At 44.8% G+C, this 27,892-nt stretch overlaps 2 protein-coding genes across 4 annotated transcripts; one reads left to right on the top strand and one right to left on the bottom strand.

Moving 5' to 3' along the window:
• Nucleotides 1-506: 506 nt before the first annotated feature.
• ppfia3 (PTPRF interacting protein alpha 3) lies at nucleotides 507-18,679 on the top strand. Of its 3 annotated transcripts, XM_088316871.1 has the most exons (31): nucleotides 507-689; nucleotides 1,920-2,396; nucleotides 3,868-3,969; nucleotides 4,203-4,442; nucleotides 4,523-4,576; nucleotides 4,658-4,786; nucleotides 4,887-4,979; nucleotides 5,202-5,254; nucleotides 5,325-5,418; nucleotides 5,497-5,631; nucleotides 6,781-6,864; nucleotides 7,034-7,165; nucleotides 7,677-7,739; nucleotides 7,810-7,889; nucleotides 8,053-8,215; nucleotides 8,437-8,630; nucleotides 8,902-9,142; nucleotides 9,231-9,364; nucleotides 9,437-9,591; nucleotides 9,683-9,782; nucleotides 9,850-9,931; nucleotides 10,007-10,207; nucleotides 10,916-10,981; nucleotides 11,392-11,418; nucleotides 11,597-11,772; nucleotides 12,212-12,309; nucleotides 13,588-13,763; nucleotides 14,018-14,086; nucleotides 14,351-14,513; nucleotides 16,073-16,138; nucleotides 16,544-18,679. In XM_088316871.1, exons 2-30 carry the CDS (start codon nucleotides 2,058-2,060, stop codon nucleotides 16,123-16,125), a joined length of 3,696 nt encoding a protein of 1,231 aa, XP_088172997.1. In that variant the 5' UTR covers nucleotides 507-689; nucleotides 1,920-2,057; the 3' UTR covers nucleotides 16,126-16,138; nucleotides 16,544-18,679. The 3 variants fall into 3 exon arrangements, 2 of the variants coding, with proteins under 2 accessions (XP_088172997.1, XP_088172996.1); XM_088316870.1 differs by having other exon boundaries at nucleotides 4,523-4,786; XR_015846635.1 differs by lacking the exons at nucleotides 14,351-14,513; nucleotides 16,073-16,138; nucleotides 16,544-18,679 and having other exon boundaries at nucleotides 11,148-11,418.
• Nucleotides 18,680-19,126: 447 nt separating this feature from the next.
• Nucleotides 19,127-26,221, bottom strand: ntf4 (neurotrophin 4). The gene is made up of 2 exons (XM_088317407.1): nucleotides 25,744-26,221; nucleotides 19,127-21,137 (listed from the first exon to the last, which is right to left on the bottom strand). The coding sequence occupies exon 2, from the start codon at nucleotides 21,116-21,118 to the stop codon at nucleotides 19,940-19,942; it is 1,179 nt and encodes a 392-aa protein (XP_088173533.1). The 5' UTR covers nucleotides 21,119-21,137; nucleotides 25,744-26,221; the 3' UTR covers nucleotides 19,127-19,939.
• Between the last annotated feature and the right edge of the window lie 1,671 nt (nucleotides 26,222-27,892).

Genomic DNA, 27,892 nt, shown 5'->3' with positions numbered 1-27,892 from the left:
AAAGGAAAATTCATTTTTCTCTTAAGAATTGAGGTGGATGTATGCAACGAGGGCTTGATTTGGATGAGGGATATCAAAAATTTATTCAGTTAAATGATAAGAAATATAACGATTCAAAGTTGGACAGTATTATACTACGAAATTGGTATTTTTGTTAGAAAACTTGATTTTATTGAGTGACCAGCTGACTTGAATAATTGTAATTACAAATTCAAAGGCTCCTTGAGTCGTCGAAATTGGCTGGATGGATAACGCAAAACTTGGATCCTGACATTATAAAATATTGAATTGAAGTATTGCACATAACTAAAAATGCTTATAATCCAACATGCAATTGCTTTTCATGGTTGCTCATGACTTCACGACTTAAGTTTCTAAAACGCGGGTTTGCCATAAAAACAAACGATTTGAAAATAGAAGTGCGTTTATTCATCTAACGTGTGGTGTGCTCTTATTGTGACATCCCCGGATGTTGCCTTGGCGCAGAGATTCCATCTTGACACACCTCCCGGGTACCGTCGCTCCCATCTCGGAGGGAGGAGATGTGGATGTGGATGTGGAGCGGGCTGCTAAGTAACCTCACCGGGCTGGGGCTGGGACCGTGGACAGCCGGCTGCTACTCCGCCACCGGCCGAGACTGAGGCGAGAGGGCCTCCTTTTCTCCCCGTCCTCGCTGGACCATGACACCGGTAAGAACGAGAAGCCGCCGCGGCGACACCAGCGGGCCCCGGAAATCATCCTCCTCATTTTCACCATCATCATCATCATCATCATCATCACCATCATCATCATCAGCATCAGCAGCAGCTGTGGTGGCGGTCGTTCGACCGTCCAGCTGTTTTTATGGGCGGGCGAGAGGGGAACAGACGTCGGGATATTTAGCCCAAATGACCATTTCCACCATTTTGAAATGTCATCCATGTCTTAATTAGGCCTCGTCTTGGCGACAGGATGATTGACACCTCCCAGTGTTACGCCACGTCTGGGACCATTCGACGGGCCTCCCCCCACCCGTCCTCCCTGGCAACAAGAACACCCTTGACTGGCGCATTTTCTCACCACAAAATGTCGTCTTATGCGAGGCTGTGAATGCCGCCATTCGAGACGTCTTTTCGCGCGCACGCACAAGCCTCATCATGACAACGCACCCCCCCACCCAACTCCTCCCTTCCCTCCATTTCGCGCTCTCGGTGGAGTTATCGCGAGATTTCGCTTTCAGCGAGCACTTCCTGCTTGAGATTTTTTTAAAACAGATTACAGATTGGGATGGGCCCCGTTTAAAATTCTCCTTGGCTGACTTCCTGTATGCGTACAGTGAACCCTGTATAATTGCAGTACGGAATTTATTTCTTCGCAGATGTTTTGGGGAATCTATCTTATCTCCCATTTGCTGAAAAACTCACCTGTTAAGTCAAAAGCACTTTAGTGCCAATAAACTACACGGTCTGGTTTCACAAATGTACTTCAAACTAAAATTGCAGTTTTTTTCCTTCAATGTGGGGTCGGGCGGTCAAAGTATTAAGCGTTCCTGCAGTATTTGCTTTGTTCAGTGCGCAACAAGAAGCTATGAGCATCCGACACTTCCTGACCGAGAAAACATTGACGTGGACTTTGCAGTTTTTCTCATGATATTAATGATTTATTCTAACAAAACTTAGTATACAACCTATTTTTCACCAAATGATTTAAAATCTTTTCTAGAAAAATAACTTAATATATACTTGATATTTAAACTTTTCTTACTTTTTTTTTTTAATCCATCTTATTTTTCCTTGTAATTTCTATTCACATTGTGATTATAAAAATACTTCCTGACAAAATATTTTTTCTGGTAATAATTTGAAATATAGATAAAAGCCAGAAAACCAAGAAAGCATAAAAAGCACTTTATACACACATGTGTGTTCTTGTCCTTGCAGGTTCCTTTGTGGTCTTGCTAAAGAACCTGGGCCGGGGGTCCGAGGTCCTTCTCCCCCCCTAACCTTACCCCATACCCTGCCGGACCACATCTCCCACCCCACCCCCCACCGCCAAACAAACCCTAGACAGGCCTCAAGATGATGTGTGAGGTGATGCCCACCATCTCAGAGGACGGGCGCGGCGGAGTTGGCGGCGGCTCGTCCTCACCGGCGGGATCCGGCAGTGGCCTCGGCGGAGGTATCGGCGGTGGCATGAGTGGTTACGCAAGCCGGGACCCCCGCGGCGGCAGTAGCGACGAAGGGGGTAGCACAGGCAACCTGGAGTCGTTGATGGTCAACATGCTGACTGAGCGAGAGAGACTGCTGGAGAGTCTGAGGGAGACTCAGGACAGCCTGGGAACGGCCCACTTGCGACTTCGAGAGCTCGGACACGAGAAGGAGTCGCTGCAGAGGCAACTGTCCATTGCACTGCCACAGGTGGGAACCAACATGCCCCCGCTTTTTATGAATGCTGCTGTAATATTCATCATTTTTCACAAAGGATAAAGAATACATGGCAGTGAGTCGTTATATACTGTCTACATGTGTTGCCGCACCACTCATGTTCAAATATCTGTTGATTAGAGGTTCACGTCTACCGCTATAGTGATGCTAATTTTGTTAGCCCGCCAATGGCATTATTTGTTAGCATTAAGCTAGTGAACGTTTGTGCACAGTTATGTAATTACTGTATTTTTTTGTTTGCCATTGTCCTGTTCCGCCACATTTGGCCCAAGCTCAGTGAATTTGCCTGATAGAGAGAACTCACAGTAGTAAAGAGAAAAAGAAAACAAAAACACAAAGCGCAAATATAAATCATTTTGTGGCGAGTGGAGTGTGTGGAAAGTGTGTGATGAGCTTCGCACTTTTTTTTTTTTAAACTGGGCCCAAATATTCTCCCAGAATCCTTTTGGGCCCACAATTGGCCATCTGTCAGACAGTCGTCCTCATTATTTTTTTTCAACTTCTGTTCCTTTCCTAAAAATAGTGTAAAAAAAACAAAACAAAAAGCAAGTGGGATGTTCGTGACTTCAGTCTGCAAGTATTCATCCACGCCGCTGTGACTTGGGTTTCTGAACTGCCTCTTTTTCTGGACAACAAGCTTACTTGTCAAACTGGATGACCACTGGTCCAATTTGGGACATGTCTGAGATTTTTTAATTTTAATTTATAAATAGCAATTCCTGACCAAAGTCTGCAATGGGCACATATTCATCCGCTGTGCTTTGACTCAGGTTGCAAGAAGAGTTTACTGGCATAATTAGATGTAGTAAAAATGTCGGACAAGCGTTAACATCGGCCCAGGTCAATCCGAGTGGCGTGTGTGTACGTGGCGTGTCGCGCTTCTTCTCTTTGTTGACATGTCGTCATGGTTACCAGCCAATCACACCAAAGGCAATTACACATAATTGCACAATTTGACAACAATTCAACTCGACTGCTGTCAGTCAGTCAGGGCGCTGGCCCCTTTCCCGTCTCCCCCGGGCACTTCATTTTCATGCTGAACCCACACACACACACGCACACCGTTTGTGTTATTGTGCAATGAAAAGAATTTTAGGATCAACAGATTATTTGACTTCCTCTTGGCAGCTAGTTTCAGAATGTGAGGATACTTATCATCATATTTATATATATATATATATATATATATATATATAATAAAAATATTTTCATGTCCAGTATCATTATTTTGTTTATTTAAATAAAAGTCTCACAGGTAAATATAATAAAAATAAGATATCTTGGTTAATCCTATTGCAAAATCAAGTGCATTGTTAATAATTGTGACCTGTCGTTACATAAAAAAGGAATATTAAAGACAAAGATTCCACAAAATTAATTCTGGCCAATAAAAAAAAATAAATAAATACCAGTTCTGAATACTGCCCTCTTGTTGTCCCCACAGGAATTTGCGGTGCTGACCAAAGAGCTGAACCTGTGCCGGGAGCAACTGCTGGAACGGGAGGAGGAGATTGCAGAACTCAAGGCCGAGCGCAACAACACACGAGTTAGTACAACTCTTATTTTATATTTGGAATTTTTTAACTTTGGTGAATCAAGTTGTTTTTTGTTTACTTTCCTGTATTTAAGCGCAGTGTTGATGTTCAAACTGTGCATAATGTTTCAGTGGCTTGCAATAATATTCAGCGTTTGACAACCACGGATGTGTTCCGTATATTTCAGAATATAAGTCGCTCTGATATATAAGTGTGTAACGTTAAAGTTGTGTCGTTCTCGTAGCTGCTTCTGGAGCACCTGGAATGTTTGGTGTCGCGTCACGAGCGCAGCCTGAGGATGACGGTGGTGAAGCGGCAGGCGCAGTCACCCGCCGGGGTCTCCAGTGAGGTGGAGGTCCTCAAGGCCCTCAAGTCCCTGTTTGAGCACCACAAGGCCCTGGACGAGAAAGTCCGCGAGAGGTTGCGCGTGGCCCTGGAGCGAGTGGCCACGCTGGAGGACGAGCTGCAGTCGTCCTCGCAGGAAGTCGGTTACGCGTCGTCTCTGCTGCACCCTAACCGGATCCTTGTAGGCGCTCATCACGTGTTCTCTGAATGTTGTTGTAGGTGGTGTCTTTACGTGAGCAAATCAAGCGACGGCAGCAGGGACTTGACAAAGAGGTCTGTTCAGTTATGCACACAAAAAAATCAATCCCCTTTTCTGTTTGTGATGACCATGTGATTTATTTCCTGTGGTGCCAGCGTCTTCCCAACGGGCCGTCGTCCATCTTGGATGAGGGCGAGGTGGACCGGCAGCGCGAAGGCGAGATTGAACGGCAGCGATCCGAGTTGGGCCAGCTCAAGGAGAGGCTGGCGCTCATGTGCAGACAGGTACCGCACACGCACACACTACAACTCATGCCTGATAGACACAATACCGTGCGCAAATAAGTGCTCTGTGCAGTGACGTTTTCGTTGTGCCACTTGTCAGGTTGGCGAGATCGAGGAGCAGCTGACGTCTGCCAGGAGAGAACTGACACGATCTGAGGAAGCCAACCACAAACTGCAACGAGACGTCAAGGAGGTCACGTCACACTTGACCCAAACATTTCAGATACACTTTTGTCAGAACAGCGTGTGCTGGAACCCTTTTTTTTCAAACCCTGACCCTTCAATCTTAACTCAGGCTGAAATCTGAAAATCCTGACCTGGACTTGAAGCCCTAATTTGATGTAGCCGTCGTGCAGTGTGTTCATTGATTGGACAGTAAATGTCGAAATGTGACGTTGGCGTTTGAACTTTTCAGGCTCTATGTCAGAGAGAAGACATGGAGGAGAGAATCACCACACTGGAGCGCAGGTGCAGTACGTTTTTCTGTATGTAAAAAGCTCCTCGTCCTCCTCGCTGACGTCCCTCCTGCCGCCTGCAGGTATCTGAGCGCCCAGCGGGAGGCGACGTCTCTCCACGACATCAAAGACAAGCTGGAGAACGAGCTGGCCAGCAAAGAGTCTCTCCACCGACAGGTAGAGAAAACGACGTTGCCGTTAGCACGCACAGCTACATGCTAGCGCCGCGTGCTAAATGCGAGGGTCGGTCGACAGAGCGAGGAGAAGAACCGTCAACTTCAGGAGCGCCTGGATGACGCCAAGCAGAAGCTGCAGCAAACCTTGCAGAGGGCCGAGACGCTGCCTGAGATTGAAGCGCAGCTGGCGCAGAGGGTGGCCGCCCTCAACAAGGTACCAAAACAACAACAACACAAACGCATCAATGACATCAAACGCCAGGGATGATGTCAGTCGCAAACAAGAAGGCAGGATTTCTTTTTCATCAAGTATGAAAATGTTATTGAAAATAATGCGACATAGTGTAGCATTTTGATTTTGATGAGATAAAATGACACAATATTCCACAACTGAGGGACTGTCTTCATAGGTTGGATCTCAATCAGTATCACCCAGTTGGCCTGAAAGAAAAGAAAGTGTTTCTTAAAAAAAAAAGAAATGTGTGCGATTCTGGTCTAAGTCCAAATCAAATCTGTTGATATTTCATGAAAGATTATTTTTTTAAAAAAGTTCCACTTATACTAACATACAGAAGGCTATTTCGAATCGGAGTTTTCAGAATCAGAATGAATTCAAGTTTATTTTGTGATTTTTCTGTCATCTGCGACGCTCACCTTGTGGGGAAGTTGGCCCCGCGTTGCATTGATGTATCAGAAAAAAGTTCTGAGAACAACAGCGGATGTGCATGCAATCACTGTCAAAATATTTCTACGTTATTGTGTGCCAAAAATGCATGATAGGATCCTTTGTATGGACATCGTCTTCAACGGGTGTTGTTCAAGGTCGTCGGCATTGTACGCGTGCGTTTGAAACGGGGCCTTGCTTAGTTCCACCGAGTGGTGCCAGTGGACACGTCACAGAAGAAGCTTCGGCGTTTCCCGAAAACGTTTTCTTTTCTCTTTGAGGCTTGCCAAAAAAGAAACAAGTCACGCTGCCAAGCGGCTTCGACACACACAAACTAGAGCGATGCGTGTGCAGGCAGGATGGACGCATGACAGCATGCTGATGCCTTTCCTGCTCCTCCACCTCCTCCTCTTACACCTCCTGCTCTTCCTTCTCCTCCCTCGTCCTCATCCTCTGCCTCACTTTTCTTTTTCTTCGCATTCTCCTCCCCTTCTTCTTCTTTCTCCTCGTCCTCCTGTTTATCTTCGTCCTGCCCTCCGCATCCTCCTCATCTTCTTTTTCCTCCTCCTCTTTCTCCCTCCTTCTCATCTTCCTCCCCTTCCTCCTCCTGCCACCTCCTTCCCCTTGTCTTGCTCCTCTTCCTCTTCTTCCTCCTCACCTTCCTTTTGCTCCTCATTCACCCCCCCCCGCCCCCTTCAGGCCGAGGAGCGCCACGGCAACTTTGAGGAGCGACTACGTCAGATGGAGGCGCAACTGGAGGAGAAGAACCAGGAGCTGCAGAGGGTGAGTCACGCTCGGCTCGTCCACGCCATCGCGACCGTCGCGCCGCACAAAGGCGCTCTCGTTTTCTAAAGCGAAAGATGGCAATCTTGTGTGGAACGCAAGGCTTGTCATGAATGCTCCCAATCCAGCGCTCCTTCATCTCCTTTTCTCCTTCCCTTGCCCCACGCAGGCCAGGCAGCGTGAGAGGATGAACGACGAACACAACAAGCGTCTCTCGGACACGGTGGACAAGCTGCTGTCCGAGTCCAACGAGAGGCTGCAGCTGCACCTCAAGGAGAGGATGGCTGCGCTGGAGGAGAAGGTGAAACCCCGCGACCAAACCAAAAAAGACTTCTTGCGTGTGACATCATCGCTCATTTGCAACTTGAGAGGAATCGCAAAGCAATGCCTAAAGAATCAAATTACTGGAAACTGGTTCGCGAAAAGAAACGTTTTTTTTTTTTGGGGCAGGAAGTAAAAAGTTAATTGCTGAGATAATGTAGTTGCATAAGTATGCACACCCTTTTCTATCGAGAAACGTGATAATCACATGCAATGTGCCACCATTTGAAGGGCCTCCGCTGAACCCCAAATAAATTGAAGCTGTTCTAGTAGGCTTTTCCTGACATTTTTGCTATCCACATTTTCTCACTTGTTCATTTTTAATTCCTATCTCCAATATTTTTTTTTATTTGATTCATACTGAGCATTTGAACACGGGTGTGTTCATTTTTTTTATTTTAATATCCACTGAATCTATTGTGTGCATATTTCTGTGAGGTTATCATCCAATATGTTGTCCATATTCCATTCTCAAACCTGTGATCTTGCAGAACGCTCTTTCCGAGGAGCTGTCCAACATGAAGAAGATTCAGGACGACCTTCTGGCAAACAAGGTTAGGCTCCATCTGCCCTCCATATTCGCGTTCAGATTTTTACGCAGGCTTTTTCTTTTCTACCTCTCAGGACCAGCTCATTGCAGAGTTGGAACGCCTTCAGCTGGAACTCGATCAGCTGAGAGCCAGGCCCGGAGGCTCTTATTCCAGGTGGGGAAAAAAAATCCAAATGTTCACTAGTGGTTTGTCATACTCATTCTGTACTTACATTCTTTCTTGGACTCATACGTTGTCTTTACATCGCGATCTCATTCCCGCCTACGGCCGTTATAACAAAACCTTTCATCCGCTCTCTTATCTGGGATCTCTCTAGTCGATCTTTGCCCGGCAGCGCTCTGGAGCTGAGGTACTCCCACGGGGGCGGCTCCCTCCCCATGGGCTCCACCACTCACCTGGACACCTTCGGCAACGCCTCTTTGAGTGGCAGGCGAAGCCTCCGAGCAAGATGGAGCTCGGCCAGGGAGGAGTCCACCAAGGTGGGTTTGGAAAATAACCTCCCTTTTCACTTGTGTATTTCTACTTTCTATTGTCTTCATGTCAGAATTCCCACCCATTGATTTGCATGCAACATCTGGGATGACTTTCAGTCTAGTACTTAAAGTAACTGATGCACAAATACGACGTAAAAAATATACATAAACAACAAGAATGGATGTTGCTTTAATGTTCCCGTATTTGTGTCTGCTTGTCTTCTCAGTACACAGACTGGGAGACGGGGGCGCTGCTGGGGTCCGGCTACGACCACGACGTGGATGTGGTGTGCTCGGACGACGAGGATGACGGAGACCATCGCTTCGGGTCCGAGCTGCTGTCACCCAGCGGACAAACGGATGTACAGACGCTGGCCATCATGCTGCAGGAACAGCTGGAGGCTATCAACAAGGAGATTAAGTAAGATGGAAGGGAATTAAAGGTATACTAGGACGGGCTGAATATTGGCGCCTAAATAATTGGTATGGATATAACAATGACAGTCAGTACATCAGTACAGAATTTCTTTTCTGGCATGTCTTGAAAATGCAAGCTGATGTCATTTTTCTGATTAAAAAAAAATAATAATAAATTGATCTTGTTATTGAAAAAAATGGACCATCCTTACTGGATGATCCCTTTAAGCTTCCTGGCTACATGCTAAGCTATGCTGAGGAAACTGTTTTCCAAGGCTGATCCAGGAGGAGAAGGAGAACACGGAGCTGCGGGCCGAGGAGATCGAGAGTCGTGTCAGTAGCGTGGCCCTGGACAGTCCGCCCATCCCGCCCTCCTCGCTGGGGAGGGACGGCATGGGGCGAGGCTTCATCCCGTCCTCCATCACCTCCTCCACCCTGGCCTCGCCATCGCCGCCCAGCTCGGGGCACTCCACCCCGCGCCTGCCCCACTCGCCGGCCCGTGAGAACGACAGACAGGTGCCGTGGGAATGAACTTGTCATAATTATTTTCATTTTGCTGATGATCTCCAATTCAATACTATTGTGCCACTGTTTAACATTTCAGAACAACAAAGACGACGAGCGGTCCCTGGCCCTTCTCGACTCCACGCCACCGCCCACGCCGCGGGCCTTGCGCCTGGACAGGATGACCCTCACCCACCCGGGGGCCCTGCTGGACGACCCCCGCGAGTTCCGCAGGTACGACATGGCGACGGGCGTTTCCGCTTTTCTGATGCGTACTCAAGGGTTTAAAAGTTGGGCTCCCTTCAGCTTGTCAGCAGATGGCAGCAGCTCCAACAGCAGCCAGGACTCCCTGCACAAGTCCAGCAAGAAGAAGAGCATCAAATCTTCCATCGGGCGACTCTTTGGGAAGAAAGAGAAGGGCAGGATGGGGCAGCCTGGACGGGACGGCTCGGCCTCACTCGGTAAGTTGATGTGGGAAGTGCCGTCGTGACTGACGTCAACATTTTTCAAAGAAAGTCTGCAGCCGCTTTGAACTTTCTCTGCCTCCACCAGCATCAACGCCTTCTGAAGACCTGGCCTCCGGAGACCCCATAGGCATGAACAAAACTGGTACTTTGGGTCCGGCAGACAAAGACCGGCGCAGCAAGAAAAAGTGAGTGGCATATTTCTCTTTAAAAAAAAAAAAAATCATACTTCATATCTCATATTCATATACTCAGGCACGAGCTTTTAGAAGAAGCGTGTCGCCAAGGTTTGCCCTTCGCATCCTGGGACGGCCCCACTGTGGTGTCATGGCTAGAGGTACCCCATTTTTGTTGAAGTCGCCCTGCTCGTGTTCTTTGGCCTCACCCTGCCGCCGCCATTCCTTACTTGCAGCTGTGGGTGGGCATGCCCGCCTGGTACGTGGCGGCCTGCCGGGCCAACGTGAAGAGCGGCGCCATCATGGCCAACCTGTCGGACACGGAGATCCAGCGAGAGATCGGCATCAGCAACCCGCTGCACCGCCTCAAGCTGAGGCTCGCCATCCAGGAGATGGTGTCCCTCACCAGCCCCTCGGCGCCCGCCAGCACTCGCTCGGTCAGCAAACACTCCACACACACAGACGGAACATTCTGTGAATCATTACATCAAGGGGAGGGGATTAGTGTGAATCGGCATGTTTCTTCTGGACCAAAGCACTGCAATGTGACAGAAAAAGCAGAGTCTTACTTCTCAGACAGTTGAGCAGGAAATAGTTAATAATTTTGTTTTCAAGCTGTTTTCAAAACTTTGATTGGTTAATAATGCATAAAAATGACATAAGGACAGACCAGTACTGTCGAATTGACGAATAATAAACTGTACACAGGTGAAAGACATTAATGCTCATGGAAAACAAAACTTCCAGTAAAACCGTCCGAGAAATAAATGCAGTAAAAACAAAAACAATATAGTGCATATTGTAATGCAATAAATGTCAACATCTCGAAAATTTTTTTAAAAAGCTTGCACGGATTTTCCAACTGAGGTCTTCCAGTAAATTCCAAAGGAGAAGCTCAAGTTTCGACCGGACTGTTATGAATAAAAACATCAAAAATCCTACATTTTTATTGTGTGCCTGTTGAAAAATGTCATAAAAATCAAACTCATACTCTCATGGATTTACTCTTTGAGCCTGACAAAATGAGCAAATTGATTCCAGGAAATCTCAAAGGCAACATGTGACATAATCCAACCGGTAGAAACCTTTGAATGTTTTGTTTTATCATCTCACTGCGTCGCTTTTTGTCTCCCCTCGGGCTGCAGTCGACCAGTAACGTTTGGATGACCCATGCCGAGATGGAGTCCTTGAACGCAGCAATCAAGCCGCCGGTTAGTGCCTGTCATCCTTTATTTGTTCGATTTTCAAATTTTAATTTTAGCATTTTTTTTACATTTCTAGCTATTTAATTTTGCTTGTTATTTTATTTTTTAAGATCCATGTTGATGAATCTCCTCCCTCCTCCTTTTCTTCTTCTTCTGTGGTTGTGTCTCGTAGTGTCGAGCATCTTCTTCTTCTTCTTGTCCCTCTGGTTGCTGTTTCACTGTGAACCGCTTCCAGCTAATTGCCCGTTCACTAACACACTCTTCCTCCCTTTGTCCTCCTCTTCCCCCGGCTGCTCCTCTGCTTCGCCTTCATCCCCTCCTCTTCCTCTTCCTCCTCCTCCTCACCACCACCTCCTCCACCGCCACCTCCTCGCTCTCTCTCTATCCGCCCCTCTCTTCTCCTCTTGGCCTTGCAGGAGCTGAAGGAGTTCAGCTGGGATCAGGTAAGGAAAAACACAATTTATCCATTTAGTGTGCTCAAGGGCTGCCTTTGCTTTTTAAAATGGCCAGGACAGAATCCGAATCAGAATGCCCTTTATTGTCATTGTACTCATTGTGCAACGAGGTTATGCACAGCAAATATTCGAAAAGTCCATTGATACGAGCCGACTCCCCGTTTAGATTCTGGCGTACGGCGACATGAATCACGAGTGGGTGGGCAACGACTGGCTGCCCAGCCTGGGCCTGCCGCAGTACCGCAGCTACTTCATGGAGTCGCTGGTGGACGCCCGCATGCTGGACCATCTCACCAAGAAGGAGCTGAGAGGGCAGCTCAAAATGGTGGACAGCTTCCACAGGTGACAGATGTCAATGCGGTGTTTGATATTACATTCAGAAGGTGGGGCAGATGAGTTGACGCTCACAGCTTGACCTCATTTCTCGACACCCCTCCCGCTCCTTGAGCTCCCATTTTGTCCCGTTGTCTCCCACAATGTCCACTATTATGGTCCATTATACTTCATTTTGACCAATACTGTCCCCGTTCGTGTTTCGTTAAGTCCAATTGTCCTTTTTTTTCCCATACTATCTAAGTTTTGTCCCACAGTGCCAATATTCACCTTTTTTTTTTCTTTTTCATGAAGTAGTGTAGTGGAAGTGTAGTTCCACTCAGGTGTGCGTCTCCAGGCCTGCTCACAAGGTCGAGGCGGTCAAAGGGTGTCAAATGGTATCAAGACAACCCCCTCCCTTGACCCCCCACCACCCCTCACCTCTCACCTCTCCCCTCTGCTCCGGTAGGGTGAGTTTGCATTACGGCATTATGTGCCTCAAGCGCCTCAACTACGACCGCAAGGAGCTGGAGAGGCGGCGGGAGGACAGCGCGCACCACAACAAAGGTGAGACGATGCCCCCCCCCTCCCCCACCAACAACCTTCACACTCGTTCCCCGTTTTATAGACCTCGTTTGGTTTCTCATGCTGCGTAATTGTCTCGTTTGGAGGAAATTGGGTAAACCTTTCGCATGCGGTGTGATGGAAACATAGCAGCGCGGGCTGCTGCATGTCTGCGGTGAAGCAGCGTGTGGCTCATTAGCCGATCTTATTTAGAACGTCCTGTTCTGAGTAAACAGTTGTATGTTTTAAGATTTTTTTACAGTGTTGCCTTGAGATATGAGAGACTCAACTGAATTTTTCCAAATATGAGCCGTATCAGTATTTTTTTTTTTTTATTTGCTTCAATTTAAGAGCGCTTTATTGCCGCTGCAAGCTCCAAAAACTTCAGTCACACTCAACATGCTGTTGTTGTTTTTTTTATGGGGAGGCTGGATGGAACTGATTAATGACATTTCCATTTATTTCAATACATAAAGTTGATTTGAGATGGGTTCATTTTGAATTATGAGCATTGTCAAGGAACGTGCATGTGCAGATTACTTATTTGACTTCAGTGCCAGTGTCAAAAATGTTCAACTTTCAAAATAGTCGGCGATTGCTTTCAAGCTTTCAAAAACAAATATTTTCCTCGTTTCGTATTACAAAATTATTTGTTTGCAAACCATCATTTTTAGTGCTTTGTACGTTAATTATTGCTTTGTTAATTATTTTTTATAACAATATCACTTTGGCTGTTTGTGTAGAAAACATACCAAGAATGTTCAGACAAGACTCCCCAGCCAGTTAATTAGGTAATCCTGTGGAATCTTATCTTTTCAACGCATTTGTAGTCGCACGGTTCCGGACATAACAAGGCAGCATGTCGAGGCAGGACTGCGATGATGTCAGAGGATGTCAATGTATGCATGCGTTGCCCACGGAGAATCGCACACTTCGCCATTGATGTCGTTGAACGGCGGCCAACTTGTTAACTTTGAAAATGGCTTCCAGCCATGCGGGAATCGTCGCAAGTCTTTGGTTTGTCGCCGCTTTTCTTGCCTTTCATTGCTGTCATCATTTTAGAATTAAGACACTTGGCAAGTAAAACAGGACATTGGGGGAAGGGTGCGGGGAGGAATCGGTAATAAAGATAAATATCTGGTTATTTGAGTTTGTTTCACTGTAGCCTCTTTGCAGTTTTCCATCTTTTGTCTTTCACACAAAACCCAGAAGCAGGATTTCTCACGGAATCCCATGGTAACCTTCCTTTTTGTCGGTATCCCCCCCCCCCCCACCCTCCAGACGTGATGGTGTGGTCCAACGAGCGCGTGATGTGCTGGGTGCAGACGGTGGGCCTGAAGGAATACGCCGACAACCTTCGTGAGAGCGGCGTCCACGGCGCCCTGCTGGCCCTCGATGACACCTTCGACTACACCGACCTGGCGCTGCTGCTGCAGATACCCAATCAGAACACGCAGGTAGGTACATGCCTCGGATTGTTGCTTTCAAGCGTACAACGCTTTTCAATATAGATGCTGCTGCTCACGTTTACTTCGATATACTGTAAATAGAATCTATTTTTTATACGTTGCTCATATTTGGACTATATACGGATAGCTTCACAGTCCATACAGTTTATACTCATGCAGGATATTAAGTGATAATTGTGGAGCTTTTGCAAAATACAACGTTTTTGACTATTCTTGCTGACGCCATCGCTAATGTCCTGCAGGCCCGGCAGCTCCTGGAGCAGGAGTACAACTCGCTCATATCCATAGGAACCGAGAGGCGGCCCGATGAGGTCCGTCAAACTCACAAACCCAACACTCAGTCACACTCAAACAACATCATGCAAATGCAAACTCTAAAAAACACATAAAATAAAACCACACAAACACATAAACACGCACATATACACAAACAATCTACACTCAAAGACTGACACACAAAATACACAACCTCACAAAAACACAAAAAAAACCACACAGGCACAGTGAGACTCTCAAACACCCAATAGCCACAAAAAGACACACACGCTGATGCTGAGAGTGAATTTTGGTTGCAGGACGGCACCAAGACGTTCACGCGCTCTCCATCGTGGCGTAAGATGTTCCGCGAGAAGGACCTGCGGGGCGTCACTTCGGACTCGGCCGAGACCCTGCCTGCTAACTTCCGTGCCTCCGCCATCGCCACGCCCTCCGTCACCCTCAGGAAGGTCCAGAGCGACGGTGAGTTGGCGTCTCACGCCCTCGCCTCCGATTTGCCAATCCGTCGGGGGCGAGGCCGTTTTGAGCTTTGAGCCGCCGTCGTGCGAGGGCGTGACTCACCAGCACGGAATGAAAGGAATCAGTCCTCAGGGGCCTGGAGGAGCTCCATGCAAACTATTATTAGGAATTATTAAGATTATAATTATTTCCTTTGGACAGCAAGGAAAAGACATCCAGTCTAACGTTTTTCTTTTAAGGAGAGTTTCGGATCGGATCATTTTTTTAAGCCAATTTTCATACGAAGGGTTATTTGTGCCAACATTTTTTTTTTTTTTTGCGCCCTTAATTAGCGATTGATAATTCTGAAAATTCTGGAAGAGGGTCAAGACAGGCGTTTACACCACGACACGCTGCCGGTGTTATAACTTCAAAATTAAAGTGTACCAAGGCATTGATGTCCATATATTATTTGGTAAGTAAGGTTTATTTGATTTACTATATTTACTTGAGTTTCAGCCCGACTATAATGAGATAAATAATAAATTCGGATCAAAGTGTAACAAAAAAAAAACTGTTTTTTTTAAACGTACACCGCTTTGTATAATAAGACTAAATATTGAAATGGTGAGCAATTCACTAAATAATGAGCTATAAATCACATTTGTTAGTTTGTTGTTCTTTTCCAACGCTTTTGTATAATTAAACATGTGAGGGTCATATTGATCTTATTGTTGTTTATGAGAAGCAAACACAAAAGGAGGATTAGGACATTTTTATGACCTCTCATTCACTAAATATGACCACCACGACTCAACTTTATTTATGGATTGCTTTGACAACCACAGCTGTAACACAATGTGGTACTTCAGATCAAACTTAAAACATACACCGCCGTAACTTAAACAATAATAATGATAAGAATTCTAAAAGTAAAAATAAGTGAGCTGCTGGAGCTGGATAATGATAGCCAACTAACAAATACCTACCAACTAGCATTCATTTTTGGGAGAAAACGCAGTAAGCTCAAGCTATTTGCTAGTGCTACCTAACAATTATCAACTAACTTGCTGTACTTTATACACATTTGTTGATGCATCCATTTTGAGAAAACTTGAAAAATAACAGCTATAGCTACCACCTCGCTTTCTGTAGCTAACAAGCTAGCTAGTTTTTTTACACATCATGTTAATTGAGATGTCACATAGCTGGAGCGCTTTGCTAGCTTTCTGAGGCTAAATAGCAATTAGCGTTAGAATGTTACCTGTATTACATGCTGATGACAATATTGTTCGTTGTGCAATTTAAGTCCTCGAAAATGTCGATCTTTGTCAAGTTTTTTTTTGTCTTTTTTAAAAACAGCCTCTGTCTCAGTGCTTTCCATGCTAGTGTGGCATTATCCCAGCTGTGGAATTCCCGTTTCCTTTCTTAAAGGAAACAGTGATGACAAGGTGTAGGCAGTCTAAAGTACACAGGAGGGACTTTTTATCCGCTGTTTTAATGGAAATGCCTGAGGAAGGGTCAGTGGGGTTTAAATGCAACTGTGCATGTGTGTGTGTGTGTGTGTGTGTGTGTATCCACAGCCAGCTCCAATGCCCGGGGTGAATCCGCCTCCGTGAGGACGTACTCGTGTTGAGACCGCGACTGAGGTGAGAGAGCGGCCGACCCAAGCGCTCATTAAAGTGCTGAGACCCCTTTCGTTAGCGCGACCAGATGAGATGGCTTGCACATGTCTTTGTGTAGTTGTTGTTGTTGTTGGTTTCAAGTTTTCCCCGCTGCTGCTTCGTTCTGGTGGTGGTGTGATTTCAAATCAGTTGATGTTTTGATGGTGGCCATTTCAGGCTCAATTTGGCTTTTTTCCACGTATCCCTCAAAGGCCTCGTTCTAGAGATTTGATTGGATTGCTCCCAAATTTGAACCATGCACAGTATACTAAACAGACAGGTGATGCTAAACAAATAAATAATTATACTTTTTAATGTGATGACTCGCCATGAATAATAAAACTCAAAAAAAGGATGTTAACCGAACGACTCACGCGTTGTTCTCCACAGGGGGCGCCAATCACACTGGGAACCTCCGACTCACTGAAGAATGGCTCGGGAGAAGAAGGAGAAGAAGGACTCGCACACAATACACTCAACTTCAGGCTAGTTACAGTAAACTTTGAGCATTCTGCAATAAGACAAACGGGACGAAGATGACCTGATGATTCCTCAATGTTTTTCTCTGAGAAAGAAGTCAAAATTTTCTCTCTGTGCCCCCTCTTTGTTCAACAACGCGAGTAGCGATGTCTTTGTTGCCGTCAAAGGGGGTGTCTGAGCATCCCCAATTGATGTGGCCAGTAAAAGATGTCGCCCATTGAGCGGCAGACCACATCACAGCCACGCCGCTCTTCTGCTTCCTTTTGTCTCGAGCACCTTGAAAGCCGATCCGACTTCCTTTGAAGGCATCCCATAATAATGGGCTTGAAAGGCTCTGAGTGAGGGAGGGCGCCATTCACACAGGCATCGGGTTCGACTGTTTCCTGACTCTTTCACGCAGTAGAGCGCAATGTAGAGCCGGAGTTTATCAACCTGTGCCTTTTACACAGAACCAAGAACATCCGATTGACACCGTCGACGGCTTTCATTGCGAGCAGCCTGGTCAACCTGGAGTTCTGTGTGAAAGGTACTGAAGGCAACTTGGTAATTTCACGAGCATCCATGTGAAAGGGTTTAGTGGAAAACTCATCTGTTGTAGATTCAATTTGAAGCCACCTGTGCCTTTTACACAGTCCAATTGACAAAAAAGTTGACCCATCTAGTCTTTTCCCAGTGTTGGTGTTCTGTGTGAAAGGTACTGTTCTTCTAAGGTCGTATCAGATGTGGGACGTAGATGCCCGTACTTGAAATGGAGTAGCAGAAAGTTGGAATGGCGGTGTGAAGACGGTTTTGCGTGGGAACTTTTTTTTTTTCCGCGCCTTCAATGGCAAAAACTATTATCCCCTTTCACACAGACATGTGCGGCGTTCTGGAAGTCGATGCGGCATTTGTCTATATGTGCCTTTTACGCGCACCACATCAGATAATCCAATTTAATCATCCATCTGATGACATTTGGTGTCTGCGTGTGAAAGTGCACACAATGGCTAATGATCGCTGTGTTCTAAATAAAAGGCCAAGCCGGAAAAAGAACACATTCTACAGCTCTCATGTGGCAAATTTTGTGGGTTGTCTGTGTGAAAAGAGGGGCTCTTTACCAGTGCGGCGAATTTGGACGTACATTATGTGGACAATCAATCAATTTATCCATAAACTCGTCTGAATTGTTCTAATTGAGGAATTTTGGACAATTGTTAAGGGTTCACATCTGCGGGAACAGTTGTGCTTCGAAATATTAACTGTTTGGGGATTTTGGGCAAGTTGTTGAAAGCGGACTCCTCCGTTGGGGAAATGTAACGGTGAACGATGAATGACGGGAGGGGCCACAGAGACCTAACAGATTAAAAGGAAATGGACGGACAAAAGAAAAGGGACAGGCAAAAGACGCTCATTTTACACACACACACACACACACAGCCAAGCCATAAGAGAACTCTCTGGAAGGGGGTGAGTAAAGTGATGAGTAGGAAGCCCAGGAAACAAAACCTTTAGCCTCAGTGTTTACGATGCATGTCTTAAAAAAAAAAAGAGAAAAAAAAACATAATGAGATATTTTCCGTTTTAAACTCAACGGTGAAGATAATGAGGTGTCGTTCAAAAAAAAAAAAAAAAATAACAGATTAAAAAAAATACATATATGTATGATACATCTACAATGGGGGGGGGGATTTGTAAAATGTGTGAAATTTTTTTCAGTTGTATTTTTGATTTTTTTACGACGACTATTTTTCTTTAAGGTATGTATTGGATAAATGTATGTACATGTACGTTATTGTTCCCGCTCGCTCTCATTAACACGCATTCATTTTGGGAGCTAGCCTGAAAGGTCGCGAGTCCAATCGGAAGGCGACCGTTCTGCTCGCTAGCGCTGCTGTTACGTGTCCATTCAGACGACAGGTCGTGCTATGATTGCACATTTCCATGATTAAAAAGTGATCGTAATACCAAACTGAAGATATCCTGTATGGAAAATGAATAAATATCATGAAAATGGTGATGTAAAAAGAAGAATAAAGCAATTCGTTTGGATTTGCTCATCATACAAAAGTGGCTCTTGGTTCTTACGACAAAAAACAGACTAGTTTCACAGATCGACACGAAAGTCTGAGATGATGGGAAGCATGAAAAAGTCTCACGGCCCGTATTTCTCACGCGTATGCTGGCTAGCTTAGCCATGTCTCAATGAACAAAAGATGACGCAGACGTTGATGAAGCGCGAGCATTTATTGTAAAGATGCTCCCCATCTGGTACAGCATTCATACGAAGCCTCTGTAGGGGGCGCCGCTTCCCCCCCGCGGAGAAGCCAGCTCAGACGCCCATGCCTGCCGCCCGCAGCTCCTCTATAAATACAGGATACAAGCTCCAGACATACAAACGGACAGAGACATACAGTGCTTAACAAATGAAGGTTGAAGCCACAGCTGCCTGAAATGAGAGGAAAATTTGGACTTTTTCTGGTTGATTTGAAAGCTTTTTTCCAGCCGTATTACAGTCGAAAAACATTTCAATTATAAAATGTGTAAAATTCTTTTTTTTTTCTCCTAAACAGTTGTTGTAAAGTCGGACATACACATGGACAGAACATTTAAAATGACAGTTCATATAATTCCACCTTTGTTTTAGAAAAAATTGTTTTATTTAAAAAAAAAAATTGTCATATTAAAATAAAAAAATATTTTCTGCTGCTTCGGTTTGATCAATTCTCCTAAAATATTTATTTTCCCCAATTACAATTTCATATTCTGACTATTCCAAATACATTTTCCCATAAGTGCTGTTTTTTCTTTCTTTCTTTTTTTTGTACATTATAACTTGTAAAAAATAAGAAATGAAAATCCACTGGTATAATATTTGCAATTATTATTTTATAATTACATAGTTTTTTTTCTAATGTAATTAAAAAACAATTCTTGTAAAATCACAACTTATTCTGTTATGATTTTTTTGACATCTTGTAAAATTCCTAATATTTAGCATGTAATATTTGTAAAATATTAACATTTCTGTAAAATTTCACCCTTCCTTCTTAAAAATTTGTGATTGGAAGTTCCTTCGATTCCGGAACAGAAAAAAATGTCTTGATGAACCAATGTGCTTGAAATGATGTCCAACGATTGTGACGGCTATTCTAAGACTGCGTTTGTTAAGCACTGTACGCACACACTGACTGGTGAAGGAATATATTAATATCAAAGTCATACACATGCTTACGTACTAATAACTTAGGTTATGAAAGATAAATCGTAAAAAAAAAAAACATCTCTATATACTATGTTCTGACGAGAGGTCTTTGAGGTGTCGTACAGTTATCCCCGCCCCCTCCGGGCCAGCGCCTCTCGGGCCACGATCTGATTGGTTCTGGAAAGCAGCACGCAAACGCAGGACGAGTCGATGCGGATCCACCTCCACCCCATCAGGTTGTTGGCGTCCTTGGTGAGGGCGCGCACGTACGACTTCTTGGCCTTACACTCGCTCACCCACTGCTTCTTGTCCACGCCTAGGCAGCCGGCGCCCGCCACCCCGGTGGGCTGCGACGACCCCCTGACAGCGGGCCCGTGGCTCGTCTGCTGCTCGGCCTGGCGGCAGCGGGTCTCGTAAAAGTACTGCTTGAGCGGACCCGTCTGGGTCTGGATGTCCTGCAGGACGGTGACCACCTTTCCCCGTGAGTCGACGGCCGTCTTCTTGTCCGTCACCCAGATGCTCTCGGCCTCGCATACCGACTTCTCGCCCCGACGGCGGTCCATCAAATGTGAGCGTTTGTCCCTCCTGACCGGGCGGTCTGCGTCGGACGCAAATCCCGACACGTTGCTCCATGCAAGACTCCGATCGCCGTGACCTTCCGTGTGGGCGTCGTCCAGTTCCACCGCGTTGTCCTCCAGGAGGCCGCCCTCCAGCATGAGCAGGAGGGGCGGGTGCTCCGGGGGCGACGGCGACGAAGAGAACAGGACCCGTGGGTGGGCGTCCAGAAACATCTCGTCCCCTTCCAGGAGTCCCTCCATGATTCCCAAACCCGCCTCCGGGGTGGCGTTGACCACACCACTCGCGGGCTTTGGTGTAGCACCCCTCGCCGTGGGCCCCCTCCTGGACGCGTTCCTCAGCTGCTCCGCGGAAACTGTCGTTGCCGTTCCTCTCGGAGTCCTCGGCCCAGCGGATGCAGGACTTTGGATTATCTGGGTTTCCACCTCAGAGACTTGCGTGGGTCCATTCGTGGAGTCCAGGAAACCGGCGTCTACCCCGCCGTGGTCTTGTCGACTGCGGTTCTTTCCCCCCTGAGCGGCACTCCTTTCCGGCGAGTTCTGGATGCGGTTCTCCGAGGCGATCGCATTGTAATCCATTTGCGAGGCATTTCCGTGGGAATTGTAGTCCACGGCGAAGCGACGCCGCTCGTCGTCCACGCTGGCGGCGGAGGCGATCCTGGACACGGGCTTGTGAGGGAAGGGCAGGGCCGAGGCGATCACCATGGCAACCAGGGGAAGCCAGTGCATCACTCCCAGGACGTATCAGCTGAGCGAGCGAGAAAGACACCCAGAGAGAGAGAGAGAGAGAGAGAGAGAGTTACTTGAGGAATGTGCTTGATGTCATTCAGCTAAGTGGCTCAATTAAGATGTAAAACGGGGCAGATTTACGGGAGGAGCTCAAGCAAAGCGGGGGCCTTCAAATCTTGGCACAACCTGTGGAAAAAAAACTCCACAGACTACTCCCAGGTCGTCCTCCGCTTCCTTCAGATCAAGATAACAAGCACACACTCAGAAACTCTCATACACACTTTGACTAACACATCTCACACAGTACTCAAACACACTCTCACGCACTTCCGCATGTGCACTCTCTCTCTCACGCCCACACACTCACTTTCACGTATACATACACACAGACTCTCACACAAACACATTCTCACACTCAGCCACTCTTACACCGACACACCCCTACTCTCACGCAAAAATGTTCACTTTCAGGCACACATTTCAGTCTCACACGACACTCTGACTTACACTCTCTCATACCCTCACACTCTCATGTCCTCGCACTCACATGTCTCACTTTTACCTCTCACACACGCATACTACATGCGATCACATGCGCGCACACTCTCAATCAAACGACACATTCTCACACTCACAGGCACTCTTAAATACACACTAACACGCACGTGTGCACACACTCTGAGGGGTTGACCTTGAAAGGCGAGCCAGTTTGGAATGTGTGCAGGTTCAAAACTTTCCACATGAAAGCCACCAAAGAAACATTTGAAGCTTTGAACGTCATTTTAAAAGGTTAATTGACGGTTAAGGTCTGCACGGAAAAGTGATTGATTTGTGATATGATTAATATGAGCACTTGCACTTAAATAGTCATGAAGCAGTAAGATGTATAGATTGCCTTTTAAGGAGCCAAGAATGCTTATTAACTCATTCGCGACCAGCCGAGTAAAAAAAAAAAAAAAAAGATCTTTGACGTCTTTAGCCGATGGCAGTAAATGAGTTAAAAAAAATAACTAAGTACTAAAGTGAAATAAGGGATCCTGATAATGTCACCATAAATCTTGCGCACAACCCGCACCACCTAAACAGCAGCGGTGGCATCTGTAAAGCAGATGACAAATTTCTGCTCAATGCTCCAGTTAACGTTTACAACATTCCAAACGTGTCGCTCAGTTGACACTTGTCAGACCTCGCTGCACTTGCTCCTTCGGCCTTAGCGCCGGTGTCGTAAGGAAACGTCAATCGAGACCCGATTAGCTAGGTGACGAGGTGGACAAGTCAAATAAGACACGCCCGCCAGACAAACACCTTTGATGCGTCACATCACGGGGAGCCAAGTCAGGAGTCAAAAGGACAACCACACACACCAAAGCTAACAGAATAATTAAAACTAAGATAAAAGAAAAAAAGTACTATATATGAACTTTCGGGGTTGATTTGAAAAGTATTTCTTTTGATATTGTTGCACATTGAGTACATTGAGAATTGACGTTTACCTTACTTTATCATCCAATAATTATTTTCCCCTTTTTTTCCTACAAATATTCCAAATATTAAAGAAAAAAAAAACGAATACTAAAACTAACCTAAAACGAAGCATATTTGAAGAAATAAAAGCGACCTAAAAATAAATGGAATGAAACAACAAAAGTCAAAGTGAAATAAAAACTTGAATGAAAAATCCAAAACGATTACAACCCGGAAACGCGCTCTCACACTCAAACCTCTGACACACATTTAAACTCTCACATGACTGACATGCACACGCACTCACGCATAATCTCACACGCAACTCTCAACAAATAAGACACTCCCTCCTAGCACCTTTGACACGTGACATCACAGAGATAAAGTCATGAGTCAAGATGACGTCGCGAGCATGCGTGCGTGAGTCAGCGAGAACGCATGAGCGCAGAGGAGGCGAGTTTATGGGAAAGAGTTAAAAAATAATTCATAAAAAAAAAATTGGAACGATGGGAATGCTATTGATGCAGCGTTCCTAGCGAGATGGTCTCCTCAAAGCAATACGTGTCAAGGATTGGAGCTTGTGGAGTAGTGCGTGCACACAAATGTTTTGTCAGTCAGCGAGTTTGTGTGTGCGTGAAAAATCAGCGTGTTGACAGGACTTGAAAAAGTCTTGTGTAAACCGCGCCCTGCTGATGAAACGTAGCATCAACTTCCTCTGTTGTGTTCCGCCAGGAAAGCTCCTTCACTGATGAGGACAATCAGCGTTTGATTTGTCGTTCATTTGACATCATTGTTCGGAGCGTTTCTATGTTTCGTGTGCCAACTGGAAATTTGGAGCAGCGCACAAAAAAGATTGGTTCGCACAACTGCTCATTCAGGGCTGAATTAAAGTGTCCCAAAAATTTCTGCCTTGAAACGGCGATTGATAGTATCTGATGGAATGCTTGATAGCATAATCAATTCTAAAAAGATTTGTGAGTGACCGCTCTAGTTATTATTGATTATTAATGACATTTTTTTTTATGTTAACTGGGAAACAGAAAAATAATATGCAATGCTACATTTCTTTAAATCTCTATCATTGTTTACATTTTTTAAATGATCACCTATAAAACGTTCCTAGAAAATCACAATGCCCCATCAGCGGTGAATAATGTTTGTGTTTGAGGCGCGGACGCCCGCATACGGATGGATGGCTGCGACCATCAGCGCCGACGTGACAGGTAAGATGATCCCCTCACTCGTGTTTTTATTTGATTGTATATTCCAACTAATACAACGTCAAACCGGTAGCATTTCGTTTTTGGCAATTCTCCATCATTATCTGTGTGTGTGTGTTGTAGTCAGGTGTGTTTGTGACGCAGTAATCGAAGGCTAATCCCGGCAATTGACACACCCCTCACACACATGTGACACAGTGTGTATTTGAGTGTGTCACACTGAGTGTTTTTGTGTGTCTTGCTCAACAGTTGATGATCAGCGCGCTCCATTTGCTCCCGTCACACGCTTGGCTGGTGCACGCCTCAACAAAGACCCTCCACCGTGTGAGTGCATGTATGTGTGCGGTAATGTTAACATGCTCCCAAATGCAGGGTAAACAAACACGCCACCTCACCCGTCATGTAAAAAACACCTGTGAATTCCAATTTGTGTGTTCCCATGAAACTTTAGCCGTGAGCGTAAGCATTTTCAACTAGATTAATATTACAAAAGACAAATTTGAGTGTTGTCTTTTATGCCCCAAAGAAATTGCCCAAAAAAATTTAAATTTGGTTCTGAATTTGGTATTAAGGTATTCATACTAATTGTTATTTATTAATACTTAATTAATACTAATTAAAAAGGCTGATCCGATTGGCTGTAAAAAAAAAAATGTAAATAAAAAAAGCAATTCTGAGTGTGACACATAGCAGGAAAAGGACGCTACGTCCCAAGCTAGGATGGCCCAAAGCAGGAACATACCTGGCAACAGCTAGTGTGCCATTAGCCTGTTAGCCTGCTAATCCAAAATGACAAACCATCTGACAGCTGCTGAGCTCCGTTGTCCTACACTAATCCGCACACTTTCATCTGAAACAACCTGGGAGGCAATTAAAAAAAAATAAAAACGGGCACAGGCAAAATATTCAGGTAATGGAATTATCCAGTGACAGTTTTTGGCATGCGCAATATGTGAGGCCACACATGAATCGGTTTTCTATCGGCATCTGCATTTTCTATCGGGGCCCTCCGTTAAAGCTCGGAACAATAAAACTTCACACACCCTCGACAGATAGGCGACGCTACAATACGAAGCGAAAGCTTTCTTTTTTCAACACGCATCAAATTTGATGATTTTTTCGAGGATTCACCACCAATGAATCCGCAAAAAAAAAAAAAAAATATCCACAGAAAATGGGGAATTCCTTAGTCTTGTGAAATCTTGCGTGATGACTCCGGAGGCATGACATCCCTCGAAATGTTTTGGTTGAATTCCCAAATGACAGATGGTCATGTCACAACGTCATCAGAAAGTCACAAAACTCGCCAACCCTAATCAAATAATCCAATCCGGTCTCGCAAAATGTCCACACGCGTGACATCTCACCAGAAGAAAGTCATATGGCACCTAACTAAGTACTTTTACTCTTGCCTGTGACACGTTTGCGTGCGCCAATTACAACCAAAAAACATGCCAGGAATTTGAGTGTTGAGCCGAAAATGTCACCGCCTTCTGCTACAAATAAAAAAAAAATCTCAAAAGTCACAACTGGAAACAGAAGGTACCAGAAATAACACTATAAAACTGTAATGACATGTCATTTCTCTCACTTTGCGACATATTTGGACTTCAAAAAGAACACTTGAGCCTTTTTTTCATCACTACATTGATCTGTGCTCAAAGTTGCACAGTTAACTCCTGGCATTAAATTATAACTTTTAGCAATAAATAAATCAACTTTAAAGTTGCCTACCACTAATTTCTAATTTCTAAAAATTTCTTGCAATAAAACAGACATGTAATAACACATTTTACTCTCTTTTATTTATCTTTTCTATAATCAAGGGAGTCATTTGGTGTTTAATGTTTGTTTTCCTAGCACAGGATGCGCGTAACATTAAACAGCATGAATATTGAAATTATGAAAAAAAAAAAAGATTAAAAGTTGAAACATCCATACCGTTGAGGTGAGATCCGGACCCCGCGTCCTTCCAGCTGACACCACATTGATTCCCAAATCCTGATCCGGTCAGTCGCTTAACTGGTTTTAGTGGGAGAAAGTAAAAAAAAAAACACTCTCGATAACGCACGCGCGCTCGTATCTATGTTACTTTGAAAGGTCCATGACATCTCATGAGAATCCTCCAAATGATGAAAAATAAATAAATAAATAAAAAAATCCAATGTGGTGTAGGGAGAAAAAAAAAATAAAGTCCGCCTGCTGTCCGGGGGAGCGCACCCAAGCAAAGTGACAGAGACAAAGTGCTCAATTAGCCCCGAAAAGCAAGGCAAGCCAACTTGGCGTGACAGATTTCCGGCGCCTCGATGCCTCTCCAAAGAAGGCCAAAGATGAAAACATTCCTCGCTTCAAGAATGCGGCGGTGGCGAGCTGGACAAGTTGGCCAAAATGTTGGAAGAAGCTCCGCAACTCCGCCTGGCTGCAAAAGCAACGCGCAAAAAAGTGAAGACGGGCTTCGGCAAGCTAGCACTTGTCGAACACATAACATCCGGGCATGGCTATCAAAATAAAAGTATATGCATGCTATACGACCAGGGTTCAGCGTCATTCAGTTAAATTATATTTTGCGTTAATCTTACTATTCAAATCAAACATTTTAATTCAAATGAACACAATATAATGCACAAGTTCGACTCTTGCTTTTATTTTACTCTTTTCCGGTGTTTAGCTTCGCTAGCTTGACGTAACTACTTACCGCCCGGTTTAATAAAGAACGACGTTTTCAAGATGTTACTTGTTGAGAAAACATACAAGACAAAACTTAACAAGTTGCACATGTGAAAAAATAGAGCGAGTAGACGGTTTAATTAGGATGCATTTCCCTCTAATTAATCGAAAGCAGTTGTCGCCCGCCATTTTGTTTGCTAACAGCAAAGACGTTTTGACAAGCACACAATTGCGTGACTCAAAATAGTTTACCTTTTTTTTTTTACTCCCCCTTAGGCCGCCAAGTAGATTTCCTCACCGCCCACATTTTTTATTAGAAAACGATTAACTTAAACGGCAGCTGGAACGTTGGCCTGCATCCAGGTGAGTGTTTTTTTTTTTCGGTTTTATAAGTTGGTAGCAAGGCAAATTGTTCCAAACAAGGTGGTGCCGTTAGTGACAACGATGCTACACATGATCAATTTACCAAAACTTTTGTCCTTTTTCCTTTCTCATTCAGCTTTGTTTGTAATGTACACACTTGGTTGGTTCTACTATGAAACTTTTGCTTAAAAAAAAAGGGAAGGGAAGCATAGGCTGTTAAGTTGAATCAATGATGATGTTGGCAACAACAAAATTGCTGCTACTTGTAAGGTGGATATGTTATGGAAAATTAAAGAGAAAGTGACATTTTTGGGATGAGAAAACTGATTGTCAGGGAAAAGACAAGTGACAGTCGCTTTCAGAAATCAGAATGGAGCGAAGATTCTGAGATAGAGAACCGATTGAAACCTTCAGACTTTTTGCGAGAAAGCACAACAAAATATCAGGAAAATATCTTTATATGGGATTAACTAAAAGGCACTTTAAATGGTGGAAGGCGTGCAAACTTGCGGCCACATTATGTCAGTTGTTTATTTTTTAATATATTTTGCTCACCAAAGGATTTTTTTTTTTTAATCAACTTTATTTATCGAGTTGTGCAGGATTTTGAAATAATTTGTCACGGACTTGTTTTTTTTTTAATCACAAAAAAAAAAAGAAAATAACATTGCATTTGAACAGGGGTGTGTAGATTTTATTGCTTGATGGAGAGCGAGCGAGCCCAGCTTTGTGATGTCTTGCCATTTTTTATATGCGTTTAGAACTATCTGGAGCTCAAGGTTGTCATAAATCATTTAATTGACTTTTTTTTTTCCAAATAACTTGGACCTATGAGTGATGAACTACCTTCAAACACAAGACCAGACAGCCGTCCATCACAAAACATTTTGTTGATTTTTGGGGAATGTAGCACCGTCGGCGAGACGAATGTGCTGCCAAGAAGGACGATTTACATTCTGCAAGCGCATGTAACGATGTCATTGCCATTGGATTTTGGTTGTCGTCGTAGCAAGGATGATTGGATGCCGCCACGGGCGAAGCGCAAAAAGGCATTGATCTC

The sequence above is a fragment of the Idiotropiscis lumnitzeri genome, chromosome 15 (assembly GCF_059441095.1).
Source record: "Idiotropiscis lumnitzeri isolate Australia: NSW breed Sydney's pygmy pipehorse chromosome 15, RoL_Ilum_1.0, whole genome shotgun sequence".
NCBI classification, from domain to species: domain Eukaryota; kingdom Metazoa; phylum Chordata; class Actinopteri; order Syngnathiformes; family Syngnathidae; genus Idiotropiscis; species Idiotropiscis lumnitzeri.
This window is presented reverse-complemented; position numbering and strand designations above follow the sequence as displayed.